This window comes from Gymnoscopelus braueri (assembly GCF_963280865.1).
Source record: "Gymnoscopelus braueri genome assembly, chromosome: 4".
NCBI classification, from domain to species: Eukaryota; Metazoa; Chordata; class Actinopteri; order Myctophiformes; family Myctophidae; genus Gymnoscopelus; species Gymnoscopelus braueri.
The window spans coordinates 51,475,683-51,501,403 of NC_137605.1; the positions used below are offsets into that span (position 1 = coordinate 51,475,683).

Sequence of the window (25,721 nt, forward strand, 5' to 3'; positions counted from 1 at the left end):
TTAACCACTTTAGCCCTACATGCATTTCAGCCATTGAGAATAGCAGATCTACAAGCTCACAATGTGTTGCATCGCAGCACATTGTGAGCTTGTAATCTGCCATTTTCAAAAAAGAAATATACATCCTAATATAAAATTGAGAGTCCCGCGCATGCGTGACGGTCGGTCGTCTCTCATATGGGTCCTTTTCAGCCGAGTGCAGCCGACTAGAGCCGAGCGAAAACGAATGGCGGCCATTGAAATGGCTCCATCTCCACCTCAACCGGACATCACTGCCCTTTCGCTCGCACACAAAAAGGTACTCATAGCTGCTTTTTCCTTCTTTCATCGTTGTGCGCGTGTGTTTGTCACTGTGCCTTTGTACTTTCGTGGTCTGTCCGTGCAGTCTTCTACACCACCGGGATCAGTGTTGCCAGATTGTGCGCGAGAAACAAGCAACCAGGTTTATGAAAACAAGCCCAAAAGAAGTGAGCCCTTCAACCCGCGGAGTCGAACTCTATAGAGGTTCGGCCGAATTTCTAGTTTTATACATTTGAAAACTTGTGAAATGGGACCTTCTGCATAACGAGTACTATCTACTTTTGGTACTTTAAGTATTTAGAACTCTGGACTTTTACTTGTAATTTTTTTGGCAAAAATATATTTTTCTCCCCTCACGCACATGCAGAATGGCTTCCAAACGTTAAGCTCAAGTCTCGCACGTTTTCACACACGACATGTTAGGCAACGTCATTGATCGACTTGTTTTGTCAAAAAAAACTGTTTTTATTGAGAAAGAAATCTCTCAACACAACATACATGTACAGTGTTTATGGTAAAATACACAATTTGATATTGTGGAAGTCATTTGCAGAAATATCTATAATAAAGGCTCAATTTTTTTGATCCGTTTACAAAATCAAAAGTACAGGCGAGGCATTCAAAACAATACTGATAAATAATTATGAAATATAAATGAATATTTACAATCCCGTCGCTCAGGAAAAAGAGATTCAACCCTTGAAATTCAAAAGGTAGCATTTTGTTTGATACAATCCCCAAACATGATATATCCCTTTTTCCAAATAAAATCTAAATATTTTCAGCATAATGTATTTACAATTGTGTGTATTAATAAAAAAAAAGATAAACAATGGCAATCAAAAGGAACCCAGCTGTAGGGGAGGATTATTTGGCACCGCTGACCAAAATGTTTGTCCCATCTAAATCCTTTACGTCTGCCTCCAGCCATTAACCACTTAAACCCCACTATCCGTATTGTGGGGAAAGCTTTCGTAGAAAATAGCCGATAAACAAGCTCTCAACGCGAGCCTGTCGATCTGATATTTTCAGCGAAAGCTTTCCCCGCAATAACAGAAAACAGAAAAGACACTAGCATAGTGCCCTGAGGGACTTCGGTCAGCCATATGGGGTTTAACGTGCACTATACCGCTGCCAAATACATAACCCAGGTATCAAAAGAATATCGTCGCTGTCGGGTGGAAAACCCTACAGTATATGTAAAAAAAAAACTTTCCTTTTTTATTAATATTTGAAAGAAAATCGCAAAATGCAACACGTTTTGAGTTTGTAGATTTAGCTATTTTCACTGCTCTGCTGTATGGTGAAGTAGGGCATTCATTTACGGAAAGGAAAAAAGTTAACCCATTTAGACCTGAGACCATTTTTTGGGGAAAAGATATTTAGATTAAATTAAAAAAAAAAAAAAAAAAAAAAAAAATTATATCTATATATATATATATATATATATATATATATATATATATAAAGATTTGTTCAAACATCGTTATTTTTCTAAAAATAGCAGATCTAAAAGCTCATAGCGCGGCACTCGAGCTTGTATATCTGCTATTTTTGAATAGCCAAAGAAATCTAAAATGACACAGATGCGTTCCAGGTCTAAATGGGTTAAGATATGGAGATGTTTCTACCCGACAGCAAAGATATGATATGATATATATATATATATATATATATGTTTTAATCTGTGTACGACTACAAGGCAACGGACACAGACATACAGCTACAGAGGACGTAAGATAGTGATTCTCAACCTGTGGGCCGGGGCGCACTGTTGGGCCGCGAAGGTATTGCAAGTGCCCCCCCCCCAAATAATTGGCCAATGATAGTGTAACACTAATATTTAATATTTAAATGTAATTTTTTTTTTAAATAAATAACAGACATGGTATTTTTTTCTTTTAAAAAATACCTTTTTTCTTTTTTTGTTGGTCGCAAACAGAACACTTTCAAGATGTTCAAAGTGGGCCCTGATCCAGAAAAGGTTGAGAACCACTGACTAAGTAAGACCAATCCATTCCAACAAGGTGACTTAAAACGCAAAAAAAGAAAAGAAAAGTACAACAAATCTCATGGTGTAAAACAAAGGTGACATGCAGTCTACATGTGCTCACAGGCTGCTGGGTAGAACCAATGATAAACAGAATGGCCGTCTCTCTGACGTTCAGGCAAATGTACTTTCCTCTTCAGACATTACAGCATAACACCACCACCATACCGCATCACCTGCTTTGAGCTGCAGGGGTTTACATGAAAGAGTTCCACACACACACACACACACACACACACACCAGCAAAAATAAACACACGCTACTCCGGAGTACACGTCTTTCCATGTACATATTTGGTTGTGTCACTCACACATGCACGCACTCACTCATTATGCCTCTGGTCTATTGTTGATCATACATTTTGGTGGCTATGGTATCCTGTTTTGGCTGTTCAGAAGAGAGAGGTCAGAGTCTGAATCCACAACACAAATAAAGCCAGATCGATATATCGGCTTTGGTTGATATTTCTGCGATTGTTTGATTAATATTGTTTTTGCCATTATTTTTCGGTATCTGCAATTATGCAGCTGATGTGTCACGACAACTTTCAACCTGGCGCCCCCTATTTAGTTTTTTTTTTTTTAAATAGCACATCTACAAGCTCATAAGTTGTGTGCTTGTGATTTTGAATTTTGTACAATAAAATCAACGTTTTTCAAACTGATTGGAACAGATTTTACACTTTTTGATAACCTGTCGGCCAAGACTCTAAAAACCAAAGATCCGGCATGGGGTCTGTCTGTCTGTCTCTGAACACAACCTCTGCCTTCCACCTGCCCAGGCAGCCTCTGCAAGCTTTTAGTCTTTAACAATTCATCATTCCCTCTACGGTCCATATGCTTCATCCTGCCAACATCAGTGCTTCATCAAAAAAAAAAGAAAAAGACGTGGGTGTGTGGGTGGGGGGGGGGGGGGTGGTGTCGCATGTTCCCTGTGCTTTAGGAGTGAAGTCCCCCGTGGTGGTGGTGCGCGCCACCACGCAGACCCCCGTAGTACAGCGTGCCGCAGGAGGAGCGAGGAATTGACGTCACGCCATGGTGTACCCGTAGCTCCCACAATGCAGCGCTACCAGCAGACGGTCCCTGAGGACTTCCTGGCTGGGGTATTCGGGGAGTTTCAGCATGTTGATGCTATGAAGAAAAAAGGGGGGTGGTGAGAGTGGGGGGGGGGGATGGGAGGTGGGTCAGATAAGAAGAAAAAAAATCATCAGGGACACACATCACCCCAGCCACAGCCTGTTCAAACCACTGCTGCACCCTCGACCTGGCAAGCGATACCGGAGTATCATGAGCCCGTACAACGGACCAGTGGTGGAAAAAGTACTCAGATGTTTTACTTAAGTAAAAGTATCAATACTGCAATGTAGAAATACTCGGTTACAAGTAAAAGTCCAGAATACAAAAAAAAAGTAAAAGTACAAAAGTATTGGAATCAAAATGTACTTCAAGTACCAAAAGTTAAAAATGTATAAAAAAATATTTTGAAAATAGCCGATCTACAAGCTCACAATGCGTCGCATCGCGACGCATTGTGAGCTTGTAGATCTGCTATTTGTATACAGCCGAAATGTATACAGGGCTGAAGTGGTGTGTGTTTTGTAATAATAATCAAAATCTACAAAGTAACTAGTAACTCAAGTTTTCATATAATTGTAGTGGAGTAAAAGTACAATATTTTCCTTGTCGATTGATTGATTGATTGACATGGTCAGTGCGATGAGGGGGAGCACCACCATGGTTGGCCAGGCTGACTGATGCCATGCTATTACGGTTCGTCTCCAGCTTGCAGGAGGAGGAGGAGGAAGAGGAGGAAGAATGTGACGCTCGCCTCCCGGATAGCCCGAATTACGACCCGTGGCGATAAGAATTACCTGTCGCTCATTCCCGGTCGTGCAGAGAACCGTTTCCCTGTTTTCAAAACTCTACCCCGGCATCTAATAGATCATTGTACACAGGAACACTACAGCTACAGCAGCCAGCCCAGGCCACCACAACACTAAGGCACCACACTGCCCTCTGCTGGTCACTACAGGGCGGTGTTGTTCCACGCTAGACAATCATGTCCGTCTGTCACTATGGAGGCAGTGATGCTCTGAGTGTGTGTGAGACGGAGCGAGAAAACAGAGATGGAGAGAGTGGCAGACACAGAAGATAAAGATATACTGCACAGAGCGAGTGAAAAAAAAACAGGTAAGGAAATCTGTAGATATATACTGTATTGTGTGTGTGTGTTTGTGAGCGTGTGTGTGTCAAGCCCCCAGAACCGAGACGAGACGGAGCAGTGAAGCACAGTGGACACGCTGGCCAATCATATCTACTGCAGCTTATTACGGATGGGGCCAGACACATGAACGAGTGAAAACGGTTTCGACCAATGAGTTCGATTCACGAGCTTGCGCACAGGGTTGCGCGCGGAGGTAACGCAGAACGCCTGTCACATTTCCCAACCCTGAAGAAGGGGTGAAAAGGGAGTATGCGCTGGGTGAGCAGCAAGTGGATGGGCGGGGATTTCCGGTGCCCTCTCTTATTATTTTTTAACTCTATGGCGTGTGTGCGTGTATTTGTATTACTATACTTGTGAGGGCCAAGTGTCCCCAGAAATATAGTAGAATTTCAGAAACTGACATTCCCTGGTCTTCACAAGGGAAATGGTAGTTTCATGGTTTAAACTAATTTGGAGAGTTAGGTTTACTATTAGGAAAAGATTCTGGTTGGCGTTAGGGTTAGATATTTTAGAGGTCAGGTTTAGGGGTGTAAGGTTTGAACTTAAGACTGATTTATACTTAGTTGCACGCTGCACCGAAAATAGAAAATCTAAAAGCTCATAGATCGGCTATTTTCGGCTCTTTGGGTTATGATTAAAATGGGCAAAATTTGTAAAAAAAATGGCATTCATAAAATCACCGTCCTAAAATGTTGATGTCCTCTTAAGTATATAAATACAAATATCTGTGTGTGTGTGTGTGTGTGTGTCTCTCTCACTCACACACACACACACACACACCAACCCGATCTCCAGAGATTACCGTAACATTGCACGGAACGAGTGCACTTCATTCCGTGGATAGCCGCCTCGGAACTCCCGAATTGCGTGCATATGTACGGCGAGTCCCACGGTGGGCGTAACCAGTCGCAACCCGGAAAAACCCGGAAGCAGAGCAGTCCCCACAAAAAAAATTACGATTCTGTGCCTATCGGTACATAACTCAAACGGCGCTGAGTAGGCACAGGCGAACGTCCCACCGTTCAGGACGGCAACTCGGTCGCCTTAGCTCCCTCGGTGGTCCTTCACGGGGTGACAGTTCGCCTGTGACTGCGCGCCTCCGAAATGGTTTTGTCACAAAGGGAGCGCCGTACATATGCACGCAATTCGGGAGTTCCGAGGCGGCTATCCACGGAATGAAGTGCACTCGTTCCGTGCAATGTTACGGTAATCTCTGGAGATCGGGTTGGTGTGTGTGTGTGTGTGTGTGAGTGAGAGTGTGTGAGTGAGTGCATTACCAGGTGCTGGAGGTAGGCAGCATGTTGGAGGTAAATGGCACAGCAGCAATGGTGAACTTCTGTAATCCACTCCCACCCATTAGATAAGCAAACCCTCCGTGAGGGACCCTGGAACTGTGGGACACAGAAGAGGAGTAAAAGGGACACAGAGGAGGAGTTAAAGGGACACAGAGGAGGAGTTAAAGGGACACAGAGGAGGAGTTAAAGGGACACAGAGGAGGAGTTAAAGGGACACAGAGGAGGAGTTAAAGGGACACAGAGGAATCTCACAGTTTGCTAGCTTAGGCACTTTGTTAACCCATTAAAACCGGGAAGGCACCAGTGTCAATTATAGACTCACAGCGCGTCACTTCATGCCGCACTGTGAGCTTGTAGATCTGCTATTGTTATTTCATTGTTACATTTTGTGCAAATCTTTGAATATTGTATTTTCTAAGGACATTTTTAACTCTTTGCTTTGCTTCTGGGGGGGTCCATGGAACAAAACATTTTGAGATGGGGGTCCGTGACCAAATACATATAATTTTGGGGGTCCTTGACATAAAACGTTTGAGCACCACTGATAGCAAGGTTTTTCAGAAAACCGTTAATAAATAAGAGATATTTGGTTGAGGAGGGGCCATGTTGACCTATGTAGATAGAGTATCTACTAGTAGGGTTGGTTTTATTTTAATTTTATTGTATACTCTGTTACTGTAGTTATTTTCATTGTTCTATTTTTATATTTTCTTTTTAACATGCAGTGGAGATGTTTAGGTGTGAATACATTATTATTATTTTTTTTCAAAAATAGTGAAAATTGCTAGTGAAAAAGGGGGTAGGAGTTTATAAGTTTTAGACTTCATCCTACTCCTTTTCGGACATTGTTGTTGTTTTTTTCTACAGTTTTGTATTCTATTTGTCTTTATTAATGATGTTCGAAATAAAACTCATTCATTCATTCATAATAAAATAACTAATGCATTTTTATTTATAGAGCACTTTACATTCTTGTGAATCTCAGAGTGCTACAAGGTTTTAAAGGATGGCATAAAAACAGCATAGGCAACCAAACAATTACATGGGACCCAACTATTCTAAACTAAAGGGTCAAATTAAAACTAGGTAAAAAAACAACAGGGCAAAGAGAAAATTAAGAAAACGCTTTGTAAAAAAGTTAGGTTTTTATTCCATTTTTAAAAGCATCAGTGGACTGTGGTGCTCTCGGGTGTTAGGGGAGGGAATTCCACAGACATGGGGCTGTATAGCAGAAGGCCCGGTCGCCCATGGTGCGGAGCTTGGCGTTGAGGACAACGAGAAGGTTGGATTTAGAGGACATTTGTAGAATCGGCCTCAAAAAGGTCTTAATGGATTAAGTTGAGGACCTGACTTTTCTTTATCATTATGATGGGGGGGGTTGTGGTCGTCTCCCTGTGGGAGCAGACCATCACACCATACCTTCCGGTGACAAATTGCAGCAGCAGAACTCTCTCCTCCTGGGTGAGGCTCTCCACCACCTTCCAGAACCACTGAAACACACGGTCGATACAAGGTAAATCCATCTACTTCTACTCCACTACAGCATTGGTTCTCAAAGTGGGGTCCAGGGACCCCCAGGGGTCCTTGAGGGAGTTCCAGGGGGTCCCCAGCAAAATGATAGATAGTTAGGAACGAAATTGACCCGTGTGGGTCTTTAACTCAGAGAGTGTACAAATGGAACCAAATGGACCCTAACGGGTCCATTTGGTTCCATTTGTACACTCTCAGAGTTGAATTAACATTAATTTTACATTATAAATTGGGGTTCCAGAGATAAATGCCATTAAATGGGGGTCCGTAGCCTAATTCATGTCAAACTGGGGGTCCTAGAAATTAAAATGGTTGAAAATCACTGCTAGAGCTGTAAAAAATCTTCTCTTATGGGGGTCCTTGGCATATATTTTCAAATGGGGGTCCGCGGGCTAACACATCTCTATTTGGGGGTCCTTGACATGAAAAAGTTTGAGAACCACTGCACATCTCATATCAAATGTTGTACTTTTTACTCCACTACGATTATTTCAAAACTGCTGATTCATCCTGCCTTATTGCCTATGTCCTCAGCCTATCGAATGCTTATTACATTCTAAATCATTTTAAATCAAAAGTTGACTTAAAATGACTTTCTGCCTGAGTCATTTTGGAATGTAACCATCATTCTGATTGGCTTAGGACATAGGCAATGAGGCACAATGGTGCAGCAGTGTTAGGAGAGTAGAGCTAGGCAAAAAATGTCAATTTGACCAAAAAGTGAGTTAGGCAATTATGGTATGAGGCTAACGATATATAAAACATCTGAGTACCGGACAGCCAGCCCACGTCAAGTGAAGCTGTAGAAGAACCAAATCCCACAAGGGTTGCTGTCAGAGAGAGATGTGTTACATTGTGATGTTTATAGTTGTGTATATCTGTCCACAAGCGTTTTCACTAATATAAAATGCACACCCTCTCATCTCGGTAGAGTATTATTACAGCACAACATGCCCCCTGGTGGTGAAAATGGAGCAGCGATGTAAAAGAATAATACGGTTGTGAATAGTTGAATTGGCTCAGACAGGCTTTTCTTTCATCTACTCATCTGGACACATCCAACCCTTAATGAACACACTGGCTGCTGACTGCAATGAATCAAACACAACATCACAACAGTGTTTTCATCCCTTAAGTTGTTCTCAAAGTGGGGTGCAAAATGAGGAACAGTTTAACCACTTGAACCCTATTTTATACTATATTATACTATATACTATTCACTTGTAGATCAGCTATTTAAAAAAAAATGTATATATTATATATTTCTTCATATTTTAGAGTTGGCTATTAAAAAATAGCAGATGTATAAGCTCACAGCACGTCACTTCGTGCCGTGCTGCGAGCTTGCACATCTGCTATTTTTGAAAAATCTTGAAAGTGTGAAAACTACTGATTTAGAAGGCATTTGTAGAATGGGTCTCAGGTGTTAAACAAGGCCCCTGTCTGTCCCTGTGGAGGGTTAGGATGAGCCCACCTGGATGATGGGCTCCTGGAGGCTGTATCCACTGGTGTACTCTGTGTTCCTGTTCCAGTCCTGGATGTCCATCGCTGGCATTCCTGACAGCAGCAGCTCCTACACACACACACACACACACACACACACACACACACACACACACACACACACACACACACACACACACACACACACACACACACACACACACACACACACACACACACACACACACACACACACACACACACACACACACACACACACACACACACACACACACACACCCCACACCCCACACCCCACATACAATAAATAAACAATACAAAGTTGTGTGTCTAAACATCAGGCAGAAGGTTCCGCCGTTGAAAATGAAGCCAATGCGGAAGAAGAAGTAATGCAAAATGCTGCAGTTTTCATTAATGGTCCTTCCCCAGCAGGCCACAAAATATGAGATGGGGGTCCGCAGCCAAATATGTATCATTTTGGGGGTCCTTCACATGAAAAGGTTTGAGAACCACTGAACTAGAGGCTTCAAAGAGGTCTGTAGAAACAAATGTTTGACGTCACGGTGCCTTCTTCCATATATTTTATATATGTTTTACAGTCTAAGGGCAGAACACATGACAGCCACACGTTCACAACACAGAAAAAAAAGAAACATGACATTGATAAGGACAGAGGCAGCTGATCAATCAGCAGTTCCTATTTTTAGCATCTAAGGAGCCAGGCTGCAGCATATGCGTTTTTTTTTATGCTGTAAGCGAAGCATGCACGGCACGCCACTCGTTAAGGTGGTGGGATGTAACAAAGTACCCGTACTTTACTTTACTCGAGTATATGTCCATTTTTCAATACTTTATACTTGTTCTCCACCACATCTCACAGGCAAATATTGTACTTTTTACTCCACTACAATTATTTCACAGCTTTAGTCGCTAGCTACGCTATTTTATATTTAGGCTATTTGAAAATAGCCGAGATAAAAGTTCACGTGTCAAATAAGCTATTTTCCAAAAAGTTTGACACGTACTTTAGGTACTTTAACCCATTAAGACCAGGAAAGCATCTGTCATTTTAGATTTTAACCACTTTAACCATTATTTTATACTTTGGCTATTCAAAAAACAGCAGATCTACAAGCTCATAGCACGGCACCGAGTGCCGCGCTACGAGCTTGTAGATCTGCTATTTTTGAAAAATCATAAACATTAAGTGACAGCCTGAGCCAAACTTTGAATATAAACATTTTTAAAGCAATTTTTTTTTAACTAAAATCTTTGCTTCTGGGGGGGCGATGGAACCACATATTTTGAGATGGGGGTCGGCGGACAAATACATATAATTGTGGGGGTCCTTGACATGAAAAAGTTTGAGAACCACTGATATTTATAGCAACATGAGTTTCAGAAAAACATTTGTAGAATCAGCCTCAGGTCTTAATGGGTTAAGTATGTTGATTGACAATACTTTTGCACTTTTTCCTCAAGTCAAACGTTGAATACAGGACTTTTACTTAAGTAACAAAAGTATTTTTTATATTGCGGTACTGCTACTGCTACTAAAGATCGGAGTACTTCTCCCACCACCACACACACTCGCTCATGTGCAGCATTGTACTCCTCCGAGGCTTGTTGTGGGCGAGCAACGCAACGACCGCATGACCGAGGCATGTCCAATAAATACGGGTAGGGATAATCGTCATGGCGATCACCCTATTGATCGATACGCACGCACACCCGGGGAGAGGACGGGCGCGTGCGGATCTGCCGACACACACACAGATAGAAAAAAAAAGAAAAAAGAAAATCCATCTCCTGAAGCCAGAGGGGGGAGGAGGGGGGAAGGGGGAGGGGGGCGGGGGGAGGGGGTCTTCAAGGTGACTCCCAACCCTCCCCACCCACAAGGACCACAAAAAAAAAGAAAACATCCCGAGTGACACCCTGAGCCAGACATGGCTAATCAATCGCTGCATCAGACCCCGAGCAGACAAGATGACGATGAGTTTTAACCCATTCAATCCCGGAAACGCATCTACAAATGTCTTCTAAATCCTAAAAAGGTTTCTGAAAAAGCCTATGTTGCTATAATATATCAGTGGTGCTCAAACTTTTTCATGTCAAGGAAGGACCTCCAATATTATATGTATTTGGCCACGGACCCCCATCTCAAAATATTTAGTTCCAAGGATCCCCCAGTAGCAAAGATTTGAGTTACAAATCGCTTTAAAGAATATATATTCAAAGATTTGCAAACATTTTCATGATTAAAAAAAAAAAATGCAGATCTACAAGTTCATAGCGCGGCACTCGGTGCCGCGCTATGAACTTGTATATCTGCTATTTTTGAATAGCAGAATGAAATAATGCTAAAATGTAAAATGACACAGATGTGTTCCCGGATTGAATGGGTTATAAAAAGAAAGGGAGAACGCAAACAGAGGTGATGAGAAGGATGGGGGGAGAGAGAGGAGGAAAATTTGAGGACAGAGAAAGAGAAGTGAGGGCGGTGGGTAAGGAGAGGAGAGAGAGAGAAAGAAGGGGTGCAACAGTTAAACAAACTAATCGATTTAATTGATTAAAGAAAATAATTTGATCAAATAAATCGATGAATAATCCATCCCCTATTTGAGAACGTTAGAGAAAGAGAAGAGAGAGAGACAAAGAGGAGGAGAGGAAAAAACTAACCAATTCGTATTCGTCAAAGAGCTGTATGAGGGAAGGGGGGATGAAGGTGTGGAATCCGTGCAGAAAGGCGTTTATCTGCGGTTGGATGGCTCGAGTCATCCTCAGCTCCGTCACCAGCTGCACATACTCCGCCTGAGAGATGAGAGGAGAGACACACACACACACACACACACACACACACACACACACAGCAACACACAGCAGACATAAGTCACACAGACACTAGTCTCACGTAGCACAGACAACTATTACACAATCTCCGAATCAGCGTTGATTTCGTCGACTAAAACGATGACGAAAAATTTTCGTCGACTACCTTTTTTCACGGACAAAAACTAAATAAAAACTACGCTACGATGACTAAAACTAAAGCTAAATATATTGACAAATAAAAACTAGACTAAAATGTTAGGGAGACACTAGTGGAGAAGAGATCCAGTAGAACTAAAAGACAAGTTATTTTATGTTTGTTGTGAGCTTGTAGATCGGCTATGATCAGCATGCAGTGTAAAATCAGCCATTACGATGACATCAAGGCCCACCAAAATACGTTGTAGTCGACTAAATCAACAGTAGATTTAGTCGACTATAATCTTATATTTAGTCGACAAAAACTAGACAAAAACAAAAACAATTCAGATGACTAAAATATGAATAAAACTAAATGGAAATTTATTCAAAAGACTATGACTAAAATGAAATCAAAATTTGCTGTCAAAATCAACACAATGCTATATAGAGTCCGGAACTACACCTCCCGAAATCCGAGACAGAAAGCTGTCATCTGTTCGTCATTTCTTAAAATATCTTTCCATTTCATTTTTTCAAGACAAGTCATTTTATGTTTGGGGTGTTGCACTCTGAAAATAGCAGATCTACAAGCTCAAAACGCGTCGCACAGCATGCAACCAAGTGTAAAATCAGCCATTACGACGCCGTCAAGGCACCGACAAAATACATTTTAGTCGACTAAATCAACTGTAGATTTAGTCGACTATAATGTTATGATATTTAGTCGACTAAAACTAGACAAAAAGTAAAACATTTCAGATGACTAAAATATGACTAAAACTAAATGAAAAATTTGCTGTCAAAATCAACACAGACTGAGAGGAGACAGACAAGGAGGACAGTAAGTAAGATCATGTTATTTGGTCGGTGGCGGTGTCAGAGGTAGTATCATTTTATTTTTCTGAGAATCATGTTGGGGGGCCGCAGTGGACCCCTTTCAGGGCCGCATGCGGCCCCGAAAACGCGAGTTTGACACCCCTATAGACTCTATAGTGTTGTATTATTGGATATTTTGTCCATCACTGATGGTGTTTCTTTGACTGTGATGTATTTCACCCTGCTGCATCTACAGCCATGTAACTGTATCTTAACTACTGTGCTTACCTTTGGCGACTTAATGTCCGCCTTAATAGGGGATCAATTAAAAGTTCTTATCTTAAAAATAATTTACATTGCGTATTAACTCTATTTCAAAAAAAAAATTCCCCACAGAAATTCTCACTATGTCTTTGATTGTTCATTTGTGTTATTTTCTATTTATTTTTTAAATTTAAAGTGTACTGACCCATTGTTTGGGAACCACCGCTGCAGTGTGTTGCCGACTTCCCCTGCCTTTTAAAACACTGCCACCTGCAGGCAGGCTGTGTGTACTACACACACCAATAAAAGGCTTTTAGTGTGAGAGCCGTTTGAGAGGAAAAGATCAATTCCTCATTTATGACCACCAGTGGATGTATGTGGCAGAGCTGGTAGAGCGGCACTCTGCACAACAATGGACCTAAAGCAATAATTACAATTGATTCGGCGTGCGGTGATGAAACCATTACATTTGAACAGCGGCGAGTAGATCAGACGTCTTTCTCTCCACACTATAATCTAGTATTGACTCAGTTAACTCTTAACAACACAGATGGTGATTCTACGCCATGAGTCCATTAGAGTAATTCTGTACGCAGATTACAGTAGCTCTGCGTACTACTGCGGAATTCACCCGACATAGTATATCCACTGTTTCCCAAACAATGGGTCGGGACCCATTTCTGGGTCACGGAGCAATTTTTATGGGTCATAGTTTGTTTGTGTTCTTTGCATTTATTACTATTATTATTAGTGGTATTATTAGTATTATCTGTATTATTATTATTATTCTTTTTAAAGAAAAAGATTTTTCAGAATTAAAAAAAAAGTCAAAAAAGTTTTAAGAATTGTCATAGTAGTAGATGTGAGATAATAGATCGGCTATTTTCACTATTTTTGAAATAGTTCATAATGTAATTTTGTACCAATTAACTGACAATAGAACCAATAACGGACTTATGATCGAATAATCGAGAAGCAATTTTTTTTTTTTTTTTTTTTTTATCTTATCAAGGAATCAACACAAGAGTCTGATTAAACACTTAACCCTGTGTTATATTTGTGTACATTTGTGTACAACTATAGTGAAAATAGTTAAAATATGATAATTTTTGGGGGTGTCGCGGCTTGAAAAGTTTGGGAACCCTTGCTCTACACCAGTGGTTCTCAACATGTGGGTCGGGATCCCCACATGATTTTGGGGGGGTCCCCAGATCACAGTAAACTGTGACTACCGGTATATATGCAAACTGGTCAAACGTTGGCCAAATTGTCAAATTGTGAAAATAGCAGATATACAAGATCACAACGCGAGGCGTTGTGAGCTTGTAGATCTGCTATTTTCACCATATTTATCTGTGGAACCGAGACAAACTAAATGTAATGCCTCGACTCCTACAATTCCAAGTGCTTATCAGGGTGGGGGGGTCCCCAGTTCTAATATGATTATTTTGGGGGTCCCCAGTTCAAATAGGATTATTTTGGGGGGGTCGCGGCTTGAAAAGTTTGGGAACCCTTGACCCTACACTAGCATAATGTTTGTTTACGTGGAACCAGAGACCTTGTTGTCCTGGGTGACCAGGATGCTGGTTCCTCCAGGTTTGAGCGGCATCTCCTCCATGGCCCCGAACACGTCCGTCTCCACGGAGAAGGTGAGCTCCAGGCCCAGGTCACTGATGTCGTTGTCCAGGATCCACTGCAGGTTCTTGGCGTACTCCGGATCGATGGAAGACACGTCCTGGTAGTTCACCGGGATCCCTGGTGATCAACACAGGAAGCAAATACTCTCGTCTCAGTAAAAAAAGAAGGCAGTGGTGTAAAAAGTACTCAAATGTTTTACTTAAGTAAAAGTATCAATACTGCAATGTAGAAATACTCTGTTACAAGTTAAAGTCCGGAATTAAAAATGTACTTTTTGTAAAAGTACAAAAGCGTTGGTATCAAAATGTAGCCTGGTAAACCCCTCCCTCCGGAAAACTAATTTCCATTTGCCTACAGGCCTGTCTGGGCGTTTCTCCAAAGTTCATAACATGAACTGTCCTATCAGCGTCCTCGCTCAATGTTCTGTGATTGACAGCGAAGGTTGGCCAATCAGGTGGCGAGTTCGAGTGAAACCGAATGGAACCGAGTCCAGCCTGAGTGCACCCGAACAAAAACGAGCGGCAGCCATCTTTTCTGTGCGCTGTTTTCTCCACTGTTTTAAAACTTCAAAAAGCTCTCAAACTTCTATTTTGAGGCACGGAATTTACTTATAAGATATCCTTCGCCTAGAATTTAGTCGTTTAACTTCATATATGTGGTCAATTAATCATGACAGAGCCTATTTTTTTTTATTTATCTGAGAACCGGCAGGGGCGGGCAGTGACACGTATGCATGTATTTTTTATGATAATCAAAATCTATAAAGTAACAAGAAACTAAAGTTTTTAAATAATTGTAGTGGAGTAAAAGTATATTATTTGCCTCTGAGATGTAGTGGAGTAAAAGTACTGAAAATGAGAAATACTCCAGTAAAGTAAAAATACAGTGCTTGAGTAGATACAGCAGGGTGAAATACATCACAGTCAAAGAAACACCATCAGTGATGGACAAAATATACAATAATACAACACTATAGAGTCTATAGGGGTGTCAAACTCGCGTTTTCGGGGCCGCATGCGGCCCTGAAAGGGGTCCACTGCGGCCCCCCAACATGATTCTCAGAAAAATGAAATGATACTACCTCTGACACCGCCACCGACCAAATAACATGATCTTACTTACTGTCCTCCTTGTCTGTCTCCTCTCAGTCTGTGTTGATTTTGACAGCAAATTTTTCATTTAGTTTTAGTCATATTTTAGTCATCTGAAGTAAATACTTAGTTACTTTACATCACTGGAAGAAGGTACCTCCCGTCTTCAACTAGTGCAAAACTCAGCTGCTACATTATGCAGATTTGTCCTTGGCTGTCCTTTCTATTTCTGACGCATCATTGCATAATGTATGACAGACTTCAATGTCCATCTTTAAATGTAAGAAGACACACGCACTGGCCTCAACATGTATTCAAATGTATTTATTTCAGTTATCCTTCATACCTTAAACGCTATTTATGCGTCTTGTAGGTCGGCTATTTTTGAAACATTTTAAAAAATCTTGTAAAAAATCTTCTGTTATGGGGTCTCTACAAATCATTTTCAGATGGGGGTCCGTGGTGAAAGAGAAATCAATGTAGGGGTCCTTGACATGATAAAGTTTGAGAAGCACTGTCCTAAATTAATAACCCATTCAATCCGTGTCATTTTAGATTTTTAGCTGTGACAATTATTTTATACTTTGGGCTATTAAAAAATTGCAGATCTACAAGCTCATAACGCAACACCCAGAGTGTCGCGCTACGAGCTTGTAGATCTGCTAATTTTGGAAAATCTTGACATTTTGTGCATATTTTTGAATATATATATTTTTTAAGCGAGCATTTGTAAAATGCTTTGTTCCAGGGACCTCCAGAAACAAAGATTTGACTTACAAATGTTAGCTTTAAAAATATACATATTCAAAGATTTGCACACATTTTCACGATTTTTCAAAAATAGCAGATCTACAAGCTCATAGCGCGGCACTCGGTGCCGCGCTATGAGCTTGTATATCTGCTATTTTTGAATAGCCAAAGAAATCTTAAAATGACACAGATGCGTTCCCGGTTTTAATGGGTTAACCAACTCTAAGAAGAACCACCCTGGCTTCTCTCCACTGGCTGCCGGTTGGTTTCAGAATTGATTTTAAGTCTTTTACTGATGACTTTTAAAGCCATACAAGGCCAGGCTCCTGGCTATATTTGAGTTCTGCTGGTACCATTATGAGCCTGTCTGCAGCCTTAGATCCTCAGGTGGAGCTCTCTCTTGGTTGTCCCTAAAAACTCTCCTCATCGCCTTGGGGTTATCTGGCTCTGGAATGCCCTGCCTGAGGCTCTGAGGCAAGCAACGTCAGTGTCATCTTTTAAATTACTTCTGAAAAGGTATTCTTTATGCAAATGTTTTTTTTGTAGAGCTGCACTGCCCTTTTGTAGCTTTTTGTAACCTTGTTTCTCTATAAATAAACATTATTATTATTATTAACTAAGGTAGGAACTTAAGAAAGAAGGAAATAAATCGTAAACACATGCCCCGTGGAACATTTGAGATTTGAGCTAAAACCATTATTTTATACAATATATTGTATACATATATATTAAACAAGCTCATAGTGCGGCACCGAGTGCCACGCTATGAACGTGCCTGTAGATCTGCTATTCTGCTATTATGAAAAATCTTAAACATGTCTGCAAATCTTTGAATATATATTTCTTAAAGTGAACATTTGTGACTCAAATCTACTTCTGGAGGTCCCTGGGACAAAATATTTTACAAATGTTCGCTTTAGAAATATATATATTCAAAGATTTGCACACATTTTCACGATTTTTCAAAAATAGCAGCTCTACAAGCTCATAGAGCGGCTCTCTGTGCCGCGCTATGAGCTTGTATATCTGCTATTTTTGAATAGCCAAAGAAAAGAAAAAAAAGACAGAGATGTGTTCCCGGATTGATTGGGTTAAGTGGTTATAACAGTGCCATGCTGACCCAGGATGTGCTTGTAGAAGGAGCGGGTGAAGTAGATGTTGACCAGCTGCCGGTGGTACAGCGCCAGGCCCAGGATCTGACCCGCAAAGCTGAAGTAGTTCAGGTGGTCCGGGTTCACAGAGGAGTTGCTGTTTGGCTGGAAGGTGGTACCTATGCACACACACACACACACACACACACACACACACACACACACACACACACACACACACACACACACACACACACACACACACACACACACACACACACACACACACACACACACAGTGTTAATGATCAGTAAAAAACACATATATTACCATCCAGCACCGATATCTTCGTCAGCATTATATTCCTTAACATATTAGGGCTGCGAGTTTCAAATATCTTCTGTATGATTATTCTATCGATTGCCTTTTTGAATAGTCGAATAATCAAGAAGCACATTTTTATATAATAAATACCAATTAAAAGCCTTATTTAAGCCTTATCTCTGTGCAGAGTTTGCATGTTCTCCCCGTGTTCCCTAGGGTAGTTAATACCCTCACAAAAACATGCAGTAATCCTGGTCTCTATATTGCCTCCCCCTGGTCAGCCGGGGCGCCTGATGGAGGGGAGAGGAACTGGTTGGAATAACGTGTTCCTTCCACGCGCTACGTTTAACCAGGGAAACTCCCCCCCGTCAGGTGATAAGAAGCGGCTTGCTAGCTCTCATGCATTGAAGGAGGCATGAGCTCGGCTCTAGGCTCTCCCTAGGCTGGCAGAGGGAGTGTAGCGCCCAGGATTACTTAGACAATTGGCACTGGGTGAAAGAATGGGTTACAAAAAAATATGTATTTAAATATTTTTTGTACAACGGTGTCGTGCAAACATATTAAAAAAAGAAAGATTATTTGATTAAAATAAATATCTGTATTTCAAATGAATATCACTGCCTCTGAACGAGTCATTCTCGTTTCAGCCAGCGGCCGAGCAAAACCACCTCCATCCCCAGCTCCACCTTGTTACGTTCTGGAGCTGAAAGGGAAGGTGGTTCATCTGCACTGTCTGTCACCACCAGCGTCTAGACTCCAAAGGGGGGGTTCTCTCTCCTATCTATCAGCTATCTACATGAAATGCTAATGGGGTCTAATCGACAAAATCTGCACTTTATTCAACAAACATTTTGCTTGCATCAATTTGGTGTTGATCTCTCCTTTATTAAAATGTGAACATAGTAAGAGGTTGATGGTACCATCAGCTGACTGGGTGAAGAGACCATAGTCTGGGTTGACGATCTCGTTGGACAGAATGTCGAACCACTCCCGTACAACACCCTGGCCCTGGAAATGCACAACATTACACAGCCTGTCACAATTAGTACATAATCACCTGAATCACAATTATTTATGATAATCGCAATTATTTTGCATATCGTTGCTGTCGGGCAGAAACCTCTCATCTCCATATTTTACCTTTTTGTGTTTTCTTCTACTTGATCATAATACCATAGCGTCACACAAAAGCATCAAAAGTAGCAGATCCGCAAGCTCGAAACGTGGCGCGAAGCGACACGTTTCGAGCTTTTGATGCTTTTGAATTTGAATCCTGAAAAGCAACAGTTTTGTTTTTTTTGACATATGAGGTTTCCACCCGACAGAGACGAAAATCATCATAATCGTTTCCATGCTGAAAGATTTTCGCACATTTTCAGAATGTGTGAAAATAGCAAATCTGCGAACTCATAACGTGTCCCGATACGGCTCGCTGAACGGCTATTTCCACTATTAAATTATGTTTTAAGTATAAAAGTATTAAATATGGCCTAATTTGGCCATAGTACATTATTTATTTTAATTACTGGTATCAGTCATTGTGAGTAATTTCTTTGTATATTGAAGTAATTTGTCATATCTTACCTGTGCATTTTTTGTTTAAAAAGCCTAAACTGCTGACAAAAACGTATTTTTTATTTAATATGTTCCAATGTTCGACGGCAAAAAACACAAAATAAAATTGTTTATCACAATTATTTGAATGAAAATTAACCGTCAAGTAAAATGTCAGGATGGTGACAGATCTGAGCAGGACACAGGAGTAAAAGCACTATGACTGTGGACTTCAAAGTAAAAGCACTAGCAGCAGCAACAAGCCAGCTGACAAACAGCCACAACACAAGACTACAAACACAATGTGTCTGCCTCACAATCCAACTGCAAGCTTTGCTAGCTCTATTAGAGAGATCTATTACAGTAGCGTATATTTTTATTTCTGTTCGTTTCTATGCGACACCCACCATCCCCTCCTCGCCGTGGAAGCGCACGGCGATGCCTTGCTTGAGTTTCTCATTGGTGGACTTGGAGACCATTTCACAGCTACTCCTGAATATGGAGTCTGTTAATTATGACAAGACAAAACAACAAGACAAGGAATATAAAAAAAGCATACAATCCAGCATGTAGTAGTTCTTATTTAACCCATTCAGACCGGGAACGCATCAGTGTCATTTTAAGATTTCTTTGGCTATTCAAAAATAGCAGATCTACAAGCTCATAGCCAGGCACCGAGTGCGCGCTATGAACATATTTTGAGAATGAGGTCTGCGGCTCAAAATGTTTTCTTCCAGGGACCCCCCAGAAGCAAAGATTTGAGTTACAAATGTTCGCTTTAAAAATATATATATTCAAAGATTTTGCCAATTTCTTCACGATTTTTTAAAATATAGTAGATCTACAAGCTTGTATATCTGCTACTTTTGAATGGCCAAAGAAATCTTAAAATGACACAGATGCGTTGCCGGTGTGGATTATGGATTAACTAAAGCAGCACAGAAGCCAAAGTAGTTAAAGTAGTAGCACATATAAAGTCAAGTTACGGACGAAGTTAGCGTTTAACGCTGATGAGGGGAAATAATGGGGAGTTCAGTTTAATGGTGTTCAGTTAATGAGACACAAAAAGGTAAAAAGGTTCCATGTGCTCTGGGCTACCTGGTGGCCCAGCCTGGTGGCACAGCGGCCACGAGCAACCTTGAGAGCCACGAGGACCCGAGTTCGACTCCCGGTCTTGTCTCGAGATGTCTCTCTTCTCACTCTGCCCTTTGGGTTCCTGTGTCTCTCTATACCACTGGTTCTCAAAGTGGGGTCTGGGGACCTCACCAGGGGTACTTGACGGGGGTTCCAGGGGGTCCCCAGCTAAATTAGTTAATATAGCGTTACAAATCATTTAGGGTTTAGCCCATTCAATCCGGGAACGCATCGGTGTCGTTTTAGATTTTAGATTTTGATCTATAACCATTATTTTATACTTCGGCTATTCAAAAATAGCAGATCTACAAGCTCATAGCGCGGCACCGAGTGCCGCGCTATGAGCTTGTAGATCTGCTATTTGTAGATCTGCTATTTTTGAATAAAAGTTTTGAACATTTGTGCAAGTCTTTGTATATATATATATATTTTTTAAGTGAACATTTATAACTCGAATCTTTGCTTCTGGAGGAGGTCCCTGGAACAAAATATTTTACAAATGCTCACTTTAAGAATATATATATTCAAAGATTTGCACACATTTTCAAAAATCCAAGCCAATCTGCAGGTCCACAAAGGCTTGCATTTTGCTGGCACAAAATATTCTCGGATGGGGGTCCGTCTGTGGCCAAACACAAATTGATTTGGGGGATCCTTCCCATGAAACAGTTTGAGAACCACAGGTCTAAGAACTAAAAGGTATAAAAATGCCAAAAAAATGTAAGTTCTCTGAGGTAATGAATGAGAGGAAGATGGAAGATGGAGTGAAGGACAGAGAAGGGCAGGGTCTCTGTGTCAGTCGGTACCTCTGTGGATGAGCAGGATGTCGTTCTCGTTGACCGGTCGATGGACCATGTCGGAGTCAGGCTGGCCGGCCAACAGGTGCTCATAGAACCACTCGCAGCGATCCTTGAAGGGCTGTGGGTGAAAAAACACACACTTCCTCAGACCCACGCAGCGCAGCACTTTATAATAACGGCCCTTTTCCACTACGAAGGGTAACCCAGAACCTTCCATAAAGCTGGAACTTTGTGAGCTTGTAGATATACAGAGCTATATAAGTGAAGAGTTGTGGGTTCCCACTACTGCAGGGTTAGGATTACCACATCTTGAGCAGGGCTCTAAATTGCAGTGGTGTAAAGTAAGTAAGTAAGTAAACATTTACTCAAGTACTGTACTTGAGTACAATTGTGTAGGTATTTTTTACTTTACTTGAGTATTTCCAAATTTCTGTACTTTTACTTCTACTCCACTACATCTCAGAGGCAAATATTGTACTTCTACTCCACTACAATTATTTGAAAACTTTTAGTTACTAGTTACTTTGTAGATTTTGATTATTATTACAAAACATGAACTAACCACTTCAGCCCTATATACATTTCAGCCATTTGAAAATAGCTGATCTACAAGCTCGCGATGCATTGTGAGCTTGTAGATCTGCTATTTTCTAAATATTTGTATACATTTGAAAACTTGAAATGGGACATTATGCATAATGAGTACTTTTACTCTTGATAATTTAAGTACATTTTGATGCCAATACTTTTATACTTTTACTCAAGTACATTTTGAATTCCGGAATTTAACTTTTATTACTGAGTAAAACATGTGAGTACTTTTTCCACCACTGCTAAATTGGGTTCTGAGAACCGTATCTGAAACCGAGCCATAACGTATTGGAAACAAATCCAGAACCTGTGAAAAACGTTACGAGGCACGGCCGCACGGTAAGGTTCTCTTAGAGTCATAAAAATAATTACACAACCCCCCCCCCCTTTTTTTTATTTTGGACTCCAATAATCAATGGCTCCAAACTCCAAAGCCTCCAGCGTTGAAACAAAGTCCTCTGTAATGCAGAGAGGTAGACCAGGCGTCTATTTGCATAATATATGCCTTTGTTCTCTATGCAAAGGAGGCTGGGCAAGGGACGAGAGGAGAGAGAGCGTGAAAGAGAGAGAGAGAGAGAAAATTTGCGCTTCCCTCCCTGGGGGCATAGCGGGAGAGAGAAGACGAATCTGGCAGATGAAATGAAATTGGGCAGGTTAGAGTCTGTAATTAACCCTTTAAGACCGGGAACGCATCTGTGTGTCATTTTTTGATTTCTTTTGGCTATTCAAAAATAGCAGATCTACAAGCTCATAGCGTGGCACCGAGTGCCGCACTATGAGCTTGTAGATCTGCTATTTTTTTTATTTTTTTTATCGTGAACATTTGTGCAAATCTTTATATATATTTTTTAAAGCGAATATTTTGTAACTCAAATCTTTGCTTCTGGGGGGTCCCTGGAACAAAATATTTTGCGGCCAAATACATATAATTCTGGGGGTCCTTGACATGAAAAAAGTTTGAGAACCACTGATATAACAACATCCGTTTATTTTTTTTACTGTTAGGATTTAGAAGACATTTGTAGAATCCCCAGAAGCAAAGTTTTGAGTTACAAATGTTCGCTTTAAAAAAATATATATATATTCAAAGATTTGCACAAATTTTTCAAGATTTTTCAAAAATAGCAGATCCACAAGCTCTATGAGCTTGTAGATCTGCTATTTTTGAACAGCCAAAGAAATCAAAAAATGACACAGAGATGCGTTCCCGGTCTTAATGGGTTAAAACAAGGGGCCTCTCCCAGGTGGGTCATAATCCATGGGTAACGAGGCTCGCACGCCGCAGCTCAAATATGAATACTGAACACAATGAGAGCGAGCGAAGCGCCACCGCAACCCACTCGGAGCGAAGCACTTAAAATTTATGGAGCCGTGTAAAACGGGAACTTAAGAGGAGAAGTGTTATCGCCTCGGAAATAATGCTGTTAAACGAACCCGCCATGTAGACACGTCTTGTCTCAAAGTCACTCTGTCTTAAAGTTACTCCAGTCTTAGATTTGTACTTGGTTGGCGCCGGTGTCGCGTAGTAGCAGATCTACACATGCTCACGACGTGTTGCAGCGCGACACGTTGTGAGCTTGTAGATCAGCAATTTTTTGGTGCTTGAAACGGACACACAACCTGATGGGGCTTTAGGAGAGTTAGACACAGAAACATAGGGATAGCATGCATAATCTTTGCAGTCGGGCAGAAACCCGGTATCTCCATATTTTTATGTTGTTGTTTTTTCCATAAATTAACTCGTCCACTGCCAGAGTTTTTCAGAACAGTCTGCAGCCACTGGCAGCATTTTTGAGCATTTTTACTAATCTTTTGAGATCCACAGATTTTTTTTTTCAAAGAAGATGTAAATGTCTGGGGGTAAAGACGAGGGTCTGTTCTTTCATTCAAAAATCTTTCGCGATCTTGTGTTCTTTAGTTATCGGCAGTTGAATATAACTTGTTTTCACAAAAAACGCAATCTGGGAAAATAAATCAGAGATAAATGTATTTTTAAATTTTATATTTTATCTGATAACATTAGATCGGACGGGCTGGAATTTGTTTGGATCACGTGATTTCCGGGTGTATTCTTCTTCGGGAGTCCTAGGAACACTCAAAAGTTACGGAAGAGCGCCCTCTATCATAAACCGCTGAAAACACCAAGTGACGAACGAACATGCGCTCTGAGCCTTGGATTGGAATTGCAAAAATATTTGTCAATGGCAGTCAATGAGTTAATACCCAATTTTTATACTTTGTTGTGTGACACTGTCGAGGCAAAGTATAGAAAATGACTATTTTCACTATATGTTTTGTAATCTTTCATTAATAGTAATCAAGGCAAAAGTCAGATGGCCCAGGCTATCACACAGTCTCACCTGGCCCTTAATGATGTGCATGAAGCGTGACATGAGCTCTGGACATTCTAGAAGGAAGTGGAAGTGATTAAAGATGATCTTTGGATTCCTGGCACACACACACACAGAGAGAGAGAGAGAGAAAGAGAGAGAAGTCAGATAAAAACTAGGTCTGATTATAACTGGTCATTGTCAATCATATAGATAGACCTTTATTGATCCTCGCGGCGGAAATGCAGGCTCCAGAGGCAGCACGGCAGTTAAAAGGATCCCTGGCTAATAAGACAAATATGCCTTAATACATTATAATAGCCCTCTATAACACAAATATGTCATTTATTTTGAGTGAAAGATTAACTATTTCTAAAATAAATAAAATATCTAAGGTTTACATTTTAGTTATAGAGGACAATTATAATGTATTAAGGCATATTTGGCTTATTAGCCAGGGATCCTCTTTTAAGGGACTGATACAGAGACATACTGTGAGATACAGTCATAGGAAGAATAAACATCCCAAATGACCAAATCCCGCCCTAGGCTAAGGCAAATAAGTATGCAAAAATACACACATGCAAAAATACACGCAATCAAATGTCGTTACAACATCAAAGAAATACACCCATATCGTTTCTGTCCAAGTAATTTGTTATATCTGCCTTATGCAATTTCTGTGTAAAAAGCCTCAAAGGCAAAGAGAATTTTAATTTCTATTTATGTTCCAATGTTCAATACCAAAAACTCAATTAAATCGTTAATCACAATTATCATGATTATATGAATCATGATCGTGCCAGACCTTATAAAAGACCGACTAAAAGTTTGATTAAAAATAAAGCGAGAGAGAGAGAGAGAGGCAGAGAGAAAAGCAAACAGAGGAGGAGTAGCTCAATCAATATGGAGTCTCCGGGTACTAAATGAGGAGGTTGATATCTGGCGGAGCGCCATATCGACTCACCTGGTTACAAAACATTTGAGCCCCTCGTCATGCTTGCAGACAAACTCGATAAATCGCGGCGATGTCATCCTAGATGAGGAAATAGGGTAAAACACAGGAGACAGGGGAGAGAGAGAGAGGAGAGTGAGAAAATAAAAAAGGGAAGAGCTAAAGGGCCAAACCTATAGTTTTATCAAAACAGCACTCTTTTCTGCAGAGGCACCAGGGACGCTGAATGCAACGCTGACTCACTCATCTGGACACGTTTACCAGCCATTCCATATTAATCATTTATACTGGCTTGTTATCCAGTGGGCAGCAGGAGAAGAGCTAAAACAGAACTAACTTTAACTGCCAATAAACTGTTTAATTCAGTCTGAGTTAAGCGTCTCTGATTGATTGATTGAATAATGTATTAGCAGTTTGTAAAAAAAAAAAAAAAAAGCACAGGAAAGCACAGTTAAATACAAGGTCTACTGAGAGGATTTTAAACCCAAGAAAGCCTATGGGTTGTTTCCATTGGGGTCCTTTGTACTCAATTCACCAAAACTGAAGGGA

At 40.8% G+C, this 25,721-nt stretch overlaps 1 protein-coding gene across 3 annotated transcripts in view; it reads right to left on the reverse strand.

Annotated features, from left to right (window-relative positions):
• Positions 1–742: 742 nt before the first annotated feature.
• Positions 743–25,721, reverse strand: part of hace1 (HECT domain and ankyrin repeat containing E3 ubiquitin protein ligase 1) — a 46,054-nt gene continuing 21,075 nt past the window's right edge. For all 3 annotated transcript variants that reach the window (XM_080426128.1, XM_080426127.1, XM_080426126.1), the window contains 12 exons: positions 25,185–25,253; positions 24,248–24,335; positions 21,303–21,414; positions 19,770–19,867; positions 18,729–18,816; positions 17,513–17,662; positions 14,472–14,668; positions 11,543–11,674; positions 8,874–8,972; positions 7,289–7,359; positions 5,852–5,965; positions 743–3,481 (listed from right to left, as the gene is read on the reverse strand). In XM_080426128.1, the coding sequence (XP_080282254.1) occupies positions 3,379–3,481; positions 5,852–5,965; positions 7,289–7,359; positions 8,874–8,972; positions 11,543–11,674; positions 14,472–14,668; positions 17,513–17,662; positions 18,729–18,816; positions 19,770–19,867; positions 21,303–21,414; positions 24,248–24,335; positions 25,185–25,253 (1,321 nt within the window). In that variant the 3' untranslated portion in view covers positions 743–3,378. The remainder of the gene's footprint in view (positions 3,482–5,851; positions 5,966–7,288; positions 7,360–8,873; positions 8,973–11,542; positions 11,675–14,471; positions 14,669–17,512; positions 17,663–18,728; positions 18,817–19,769; positions 19,868–21,302; positions 21,415–24,247; positions 24,336–25,184; positions 25,254–25,721) is intronic.